The sequence below is a fragment of the Malus domestica genome, chromosome 14, assembly GCF_042453785.1.
Source record: "Malus domestica chromosome 14, GDT2T_hap1".
NCBI lineage: Eukaryota > Viridiplantae > Streptophyta > Magnoliopsida > Rosales > Rosaceae > Malus > Malus domestica.
In genome coordinates this window covers 24,752,187-24,760,675 of record NC_091674.1, presented here as the reverse complement: position 1 = coordinate 24,760,675, position 8,489 = coordinate 24,752,187, and the positions used below count along the sequence as shown (strand labels likewise).

General features: G+C 39.0%; 1 protein-coding gene across 1 annotated transcript; it reads right to left on the bottom strand.

The window, feature by feature from the left end:
• Positions 1-244: 244 nt before the first annotated feature.
• LOC139191572 (PHD finger protein EHD3-like) lies at positions 245-8,264 on the bottom strand. The gene is made up of 4 exons (XM_070812480.1): positions 8,032-8,264; positions 7,568-7,897; positions 6,554-6,643; positions 245-786 (listed from the first exon to the last, which is right to left on the bottom strand). Exons 2-4 carry the CDS (start codon positions 7,814-7,816, stop codon positions 352-354), a joined length of 774 nt encoding a protein of 257 aa, XP_070668581.1. The 5' UTR covers positions 7,817-7,897; positions 8,032-8,264; the 3' UTR covers positions 245-351.
• Between the last annotated feature and the right edge of the window lie 225 nt (positions 8,265-8,489).

Here is an 8,489-nt window from a genome sequence, read left to right as displayed (position 1 = left end):
TTTTCATTCAACTTCTTTAAACCTTCACTTTTCGCTCTCTGTGTCTTTTCTTTCTTATCATAAGCCTTTCTTGCCTTGCGTATGGCCTTAATTCCGGTATCACATTTTTTGCAAAACCATTTTCCAGCTGGAATGGAAGTGCGTGGTGGTTCCATGCAATAGAGGTGGTACCCGTGATCACAACCGTCACAAAGCACAATCATATCATCATCTTTATCAATGAGACAATTTCTGCATAGGCAAGAATAACAATACCAACAGGGGCCGTAAGATCTTAACTGGTTAGTTGTCAGACACCTCACATGGTAGTATTGCTTGGGGCAGTATGGATGACCACATGTCCTCAAACTATCATTGTGTTTTTACCTCAAGTCGACAAGTTTTGCAAATTCTTTTGCTTTCTTCCGATAGCTGGATTCCATCATCTGCACTCCATTTTGAATTTTCACCTGTCTCATTGACTGTTTCTTCTTCTGTAGAAACACTTTCACCTCCAATTCCATCAACTACAGTCTTGGCCACGTTCAACTTCTCACACACGACACAGTTCTCATGGGGTGATCCAATACCACTTGCAGTGCACCTAGTACAATACCAACTTGGAGGAATTTCTTTGACAGCAGGCTCAATGCAAGAGATATGGTACATCTCCTCACATGAATCACATACTAAACAATCCTTCCCATTTGCATGGCATCCGCAGCACCTGCAAGTGCATGCACTGTACACACCACAATCCTCTGTTTGCTCCAGTTTAGCGCGAGAGTCAGATCCCAAGTGGTAGAACTGTTTTAAAGTGACAAACGTTAGTATACTACTAAAAACCAGCTGATCAAGGCCTTGAAATAAAATCGTAAGCATGATAACTGAGATGCATTTAGCCAGACATGAATTAGATTGACAATGAAAACCACAAAAATTGTTTTCAGAATTCTTTAATTGTCAGGTGACTCCATTCTCATCACAATAATTAAACAAATAACCGTTTTCACATATCCCAAAAGACATGAAACTTTAAATATGCTGAGAAGGCAAAATCCTACAAGTGACAAGTATGCAAAAGGAAAATAGGCAATAGTTAGAAAAGTGAAAGAAACAACTACTTTAAAAGCGTAAACACATAAGAATATTAGGAGATTTCTGAAAACGTTTCCTAAATTTATATTTCCAAGGCACCAAATGCACCATACAATCAGGCATTTCATCAGATGTCTCTGATTCAGTAAACTCAATTCTATGTTAAAAATAGAAAACTCTTGTACCTCATTTTTTCCATATTTCAATGTATTGCGGACTGTGTTGAATTGTAATCTTGTCTTGGCCCAAAGATAATGGATCTAGCCCATGCACAAAGAAAGATCCATGCACATGCTAGAGAATTCTAGCAAAGTTCAAGTTGGTGGAAGAGTCTAGAAGAATGGTGAGGATTCCACCAACATACAAGATTAGTGTAGATAATTCTAGCATAGGAAGGTAGTGTAATTGTTTAGATATATCTAGCATGATGTTTCCATGCTTCTCCAAGGTTCCATCCATGCCTATAAAAGGAGAAGGCATCCACACCATTTGAAACAACCAAGAGACCAAGTAGTGAGAAGTGAGAAGAAGCAACAAAGCTTCTAAGAGTGTTTGAGTGTTTCCTCTTGTACTAAGTTTGTGAGTGAATAAAAATCTTGTGTAATACATTGAGTGTTCTTTCTTTCTCTTGCCTATCAATTCCGCTACATTACATTTTTCTTTGTGAGATAAACGTCTCCAAAGTAGTGAAGTCTTTTTAAGCCCCAACAAAGTGGTACCAGAGCTATGGCTAGCAACGCTATGGCAGCCTTCCAAGTTCCAGTGTTCGATAACCACAACTTCGATAATTGGAGTATCAAAATGAAGGCCCTTTTGGGAGCACATGATGTATGGGAAGTCCTGGAGAAAGGCTACACTGAGCCAGAAGATGAAGCTACTCTGTCCCAACCCCAGAAGGAGAGTTTGAAAGATTCAAGAAAGAGAGACAATAAGGCTCTCTACCTCATCTACCAAGCATTAGATGACAATGGCTTTGAGAAGGTCTCAAGTGCAACCTCTGCCAAGCAAGCATGGGAGAAACTTCAAACCTCTTACAAAGGAGTCGAACAAGTGAAAAAGGTTCGTCTTCAAGTACTAAGAGGTGAGTTAGAATCTCTACAAATGAAAGGGTCTGAATCAATCTCTGATTATTTTTCAAGAGTCTTAGCAGTTTCCAATCAATTAAAAAGAAACGGAGAAAAGTTAGAAGATGTTAGTATTATGGAGAAGATACTACGCTCGTTGGACCCCAAGTTCGAGCACATTGTCGTGACGATTGAAGAAACTAAAAACTTGGAAGAAATTAGTATAGAGCAATTAATGGGCTCGCTACAAGCATATGAAGAGAAGCATAAGAAGAGGCAAGGGAATGATGAGCAACTCCTCAAGACGCATGTCCAGCTAAAGAAGAAAGAAGAAAGCTTGGACAACGAGAGAAGCCAGTACGAAAGAAGTCGTGGTCGAGGTCGTGGACGTGGACATAGACGTGGACGTGGTTAGAACTTCAACAATCATAACAACTACGAAAGAAGAGGAAGCTCAACAAATGGTCGTGGAAGAGGACGCTCAAACTTGAGGTATGAAAAATCTCAAGTTCAATACTACAATTGTCAAAAGTTTGGGCATTATGCTTGGGAATGTAGAGCTCCAATCAACAGACTTGATGAGAAGGTCAATTATGTGAAAGAAGAGAAAGAAGATAATGGCATTGTGCTACTAGCATGCAAGAACAATGATGGAGACCAAGACTATACATGGTACCTTGACACCGGCACTAGCAACCATATGTGCGGAAGAAGAAGCATGTTCGTAGAGCTCAATGAATCGGTGAGTGGCAACGTTTCTTTTGGAGACGAATCCAAAATACCCGTCAAAGGAAAAGGTAACATCCTAATTCCCCTGAAAAATGGCGGTCACCAATTAATTTCAAATGTCTACTACGTGCCCAATATGAAAAGCAACATTTTGAGCTTGGGTCAACTCTTAGACAAAGGTTATGATATTCACATGAAAAATTATAGCCTTTTTCTTAGAGATGACAAAGGAAGATTAATTGCCAAGGTGAAAATGTCAAAGAATAGGATGTTTCCTATGAATATTCAAAATGATGTTGCAAAGTGCCTCAAAACATGTTACAAAGACATATCATGGCTTTGGCATCTTCATTTTGGGCATCTTAACTTTGGGGGGCTGGAATTATTACCCAAGAAGAAGATGGTGAGAGGCTTACCGTGCATCAGTCTCCCTGATCAAGTTTGCGAAGGTTGTTTACTTAGGAAACAATTCAGGAAAAGCTTTCCAAAGGAGTCAACCACAAGAGCCCAGAAGCCACTCCAGCTCATTCATACCGATGTGTGCGGTCCAATAAAACCAAGTTCTTTGGGTAAAAAATAATTATTTCCTTCTCTTCAGTGATGATTTTTCAAGGAAAACCTGGGTGTATTTCTTGAAGCAGAAATCAGAAGTCTTTGGAGCATTCAAGAAGTTCAAAGCTGTTGTAAAGAAAGAAAGTGATTGCAAGATCAAAGCCATGAGATCTGATTGAGGAAGAGAATTCACTTCAAAGGAATTTCAAGAATTATGTGAAGCTAATGGAATTCGTCGACCTTTGACAGTTCCAAGATCCCCTCAACAAAACGGTGTGGCGGAAAGAAAAAATCGAACCATCCTCGACATGGCTCGAATCATGCTCAAAAGTAAGAGATTGCCTAAGGAGCTGTGGGCAGAAGTGGTAGCATGTGCTGTTTACCTATCAAATCGGTCTCCAACAAGAAGTGTGGGGAAAGACTCCGCAAGAAGCATGAAGTGGAAAAAAACCCAGACTCCGCAAGAAGCATGAAGTGGAAGAAAACCAGGTATCTCTCATCTAAGAGTTTTTGGAAGCATAGCCTATGTACATGTACCAGACGAGAGGAGAACCAAACTCGACGATAAAAGTGAAAAGTTCATTTTTATCGGTTATGACTCAAATTCAAAAGGCTATAAGCTGTATAATCCAAACAATGGGAAGACGGTGATCAGTCGAGATGTGACGTTCGATAAAGAAGGAGAATGGGATTTGGCTCCCATGCAGGTGATCTTCACTTCTTTCCTCAGTTTGAAGAAGAGCATGAACAAGGGATGATGGAGCAAGCAAGAGAGGTTCAACAAGAGTCCACTACTTCACCTGCTTCACCAACATTAACCAATTATGGTAATTCACCAGCATCAGCATCATCAAGTGAGAGTCTAAATGAAAGAGAAGTACCACGCACAAGAAGTCTACGAGATCTCTATGAGGTAGCTGAAAGACTCGATAATCCTACACTTTTCTGTCTCTTTGCTGATTGTGAACTAGTTGACTTCTAAGAAGTAGTGCAAGATACTAAGTGGAGGAAAGCAATGGATGAAGAAATTGAAGCAATCCAAAAGAACGATACATGGGAAATCGCTAATCTTCCGAAAGGACATAAAGCCATCGGAGTCAAGTGGGTGTACAAGACAAAGAAAAATGCCAACGAAGAGGTTGAAAGATACAAGGCGAGACTAGTGGCGAATGGCTATAGTCAAAGAGCTAGAATCGACTATGATGAGGTATTTGCACCCGTTGCTCGGTTGGAAACTATACGATTACTAATTTCTTTGGTAGCTCAAAATGAATGTGAAGTCCGCTTTCTTAAATGGAGTCTTTGAAGAAGAAGTCTACATTCAGCAACCGTTAGGCTATGTAATCAAAGGGCATGAAGATAAAGTTCTGAAGTTGAAGAAAGCCCTTTATGGGTTAAAACAAGCGCCACAAGCATGGAATAGTCGAATCGACAAGTACTTTCAAGAGAACAACTTCATCAAGTGCCCTCATGAACATGCTCTTTACGTCAAAGTCAAATATGAAGATATTCTAATTGTGTGCTTATATGTGGATGATCTAATCTTCATCGGAAGTAATCCAAGCATGTATGAAGAGTTCAAGAGAGTGATGACCAAAGAATTCGAGATGACCGACATCGGGTTGATGACATACTACCTAGGCATTGAAGTCAAGCAGAACAAAGAAGGCATTTTCATCTCCCAAGAAAGCTACACAAAGGAGATAGTGAAAAAGTTCAAAATGGAAGACTGCAAGCCCATAAGTACACCAGTGGAGTGCGGAGTCAAACTAACCAAGCATGACGAAGGAGAAAGTGTAGATCCAACATTTTTCAAGAGTTTAGTTGGAAGCTTGTGCTACTTGACATGCACAAGACCAGACATTCTCTATGTCGTCGGATTAGTCAGTCGCTACATGGAGAATCCCACAACTACACTCTTGAAGACCGCCAAAAGAATTCTTTGATACCTTAAAGGTACTATTAACTTTGGCTTGTTCTATTCAAGTTCTGATAACTACAAACTTGTTGGGTATAGCGACAGTGATTGGGCAGGAGATTCTGAAGATAGAAAAAGCACTACTGGATTTGTGTTCTTCATGGGAGACATTGCATTCACATGGATGTCGAAGAAGCAATCGATTGTCACTCTTTCTACTTTCGAAGCTGAATACGTAGCTGCTACCTCATGTGTCTGTCATGCAATCTGGCTGAGAAACTTGCTAAAAGAATTAAACATGCCACGAGAAGAGCCAACATAGATCTATGTCGACAACAAGTCTGCAATAGCTCTAGCAAAGAATCCAGTATTCCATGACAGAAGCAAACACATAGATACCCGCTATCATTACATAAGAGACTGTATTGCAAGAAATGATGCGCAAGTGGAATACGTGAAGTCACAAGACCAAGTTGCCGACATATTCACCAAACCACTCAGGCAAGAAGACTTTGTCATATTGAGGAACACAATCGGCGTCACAAGACAAGATTAAGGGATGTTGAATTGTAATCTTGTCTTGGCCCAAAGATAATGGATCTAACCCATGCTCAAAGAAAGATCCATGCACATGCTAGAGAATTCTAGCAAAGTTCAAGTTGGTGAAAGAGTCTAGAAGAATGGTGAGGATTCCACCAACATACAAGATTAGTGTAGATAATTCTAGCATAGGAAGGTAGTGGAATTGTCTAGATATATCTAGCATGATGTTTCCATGCTTCTCCAAGGTTCCATCCATGCCTATAAAAGGAGAAGGCATCCACACCATTTGAAACAACCAAGAGACCAAGTAGTGAGAAGTGAGAAGAAGCAACAAAGCTTCTAAGAGTGTTTGAGTGTTTCCTCTTGTACTAAGTTTGTGAGTGAATAAAAATCTTGTGTAATACATTGAGTGTTCTTTCTTTCTCTAGCCTATCAATTCCGCTGCATTACATTTTTCTTTGTGAGATAAACGTCTCCAAAGTAGTGAAGTCTTTTTAAGCCCCAACAGACTAGACCTCCCACTTGAGATGATAGATAAAATAATTTGTGAGATCAGGCTTACAACACCACAGAGTGAACATACAATAAGTTATTTCTAGAAGTAATAGATTTCTTTAAACTACATCTTCAGGTATTTGGACTAGACATCTCTTCAACTGAATCACCTAACCTGTTCATTGTGAGAAGCCCTAGACATGTCCGAGAGGTTTCTTGCAAGAGAAATCAAGTCGGTACCGATCACTTGAAGTTTTCTCCATACCTGTAAAATATTCAGGCTCGGAATATGTAATTGACACACAAAAAAAAACGGCGGAATATGATGAGACAATTTAGACTTTAAGACATAATTAGTGAAACAGGTGGGAGAATTTCAAAGTGTATACCATTCACACATATACATGTAAAAAAGAAACAACAATTAGAATCATATATCATGTATATCAAGCATCAGAAAGATGGTCATTCAAAAGGAAAGCAACCAAAAATGTTCACCTTGTCTCCAGGTACCTATGCCTCACCATGACACATACATTAGCCAATGAAATTTAAGACCGCCAAAACGTTGCAAAAAATTTAAAGCAGGGCTATAAAGTTTATAAGCCATGAAGAACATTAATATAGTAAGACTTCAAACTAATATCCAAAACCTCGATTGTATGCATAGTTTTCTGGTACTTTCTAACATTTACAGAATCTTTTTCACTCATAAATATGCCAAGTGATGGGATTAAAATTTTCATATACCAGATCATTTCACTATCAAAATCACCTTTTAAAGAAATAGAGTCAATGAGTGTTTTCACAAAGCAGGATTTTAGAGTTTGTATTTGTATAGCAGTAAATCTCACACCACAACATGATACGCCTTACTAAAGCAGATTATCCAATTGACTGTTCTTTTCAGCACACATTAAATTCAGAGACCATAATATTTAAAGAGATTTCACCAACCAATACCTTCAACTTGAACCAAATAATGAAGAGCATCCTGAAAATACGTCAATCATACGTTCATAATCATCCCAAAATGGTAACCATATGAAAGTATTACTTTTAAAGTTATTTGTCGTACCAAACATGCTTTGAATCATTAACCACATATTATCACATTCACACCATGATATTAAGCAAAATATAAGCATGTATTATCATGACAGCTAAAACATAAGACTATCCAACTTGCCTGTTGCATATCATTTGAGAAGAGCATTGGAGAATGCTCATAATCTTCCCTTGTCATCCTTGAGTTTATGAGACTAAAGTCAAAAACGCTGTCAGCCTTGATTCCTTGAAAATTTTGCAGCAGGACTTTGCACAACGAGGTGAACGTTTCGGAAACTAAAACATTATAAAAAGCACGCTGACACATCGCTGTAACTGTATGATGGTTTGATTTATTTGAAAATCCATTCGATACAACACCAGCATTCATGCTGGCTGCCTTTTGAGATCCATTCAATATAGACTGTGTCAGAAAACAGCATCGGTGCCTATCCTCATGATCACCAGATTCCTGCAAAACAATAAATATAACAGAATTTAAAAATCAAATTGTCTTGAAACTCAAAAGTATGAAAGCAATGGCCAATAGCCTATAAATCTGGCTATTATATGTAGAACACATGAACTCTTGGTTGCAGCACAAACCTTAACTCGCGTTGTGTGATCAATCTCTCGAAAATGTGCAAGTGCTTCTTAGATGCACACTTGTACACCACCTTCATCATCGCCTAATGACTGATACATGTTCTCCAGCACAGCATCTGTACAGTGCCTCTCTGAGCATGCATCTGAACTGTTCATTCGAACATGGACTTGCTCACAAGAGTTACTGTGTATATCTGTGCCCACTGGTTCCCTTAGACGCTACAGAAATCAAACATGTTGAGAAAAAAAAGGACCAAATAGTCCCATTGGCTGGATTGAAGGAAATGTAACTGAAGACATACATATATCTCTATGTGTGTACATACAACTTTTTATTCCAGGACAACGTAGATTACGTATCATTTGTAGCTCATTGTAGCTAAATTAGCCATATTGTAAAGCACCACCTACAACTACAAACATCATTGCTCCCTCTATCTGTCAGCCAAAAGGTGATT

Coding starts and splice junctions, on each gene's coding strand:
- LOC139191572 (XM_070812480.1), bottom strand. CDS start 7,816: ATGAATGCTGGTGTTGTATCGAATGGATTTTCAAATAAATCAAACCAT. Junction 6,644..7,567: donor TCTCAAATGATATGCAACAG/GCAAGTTGGATA, acceptor AATATTTTACAG/GTATGGAGAAAACTTCAAGT. Junction 787..6,553: donor GGGCTTCTCACAATGAACAG/GTTAGGTGATTC, acceptor ACTTTAAAACAG/TTCTACCACTTGGGATCTGA.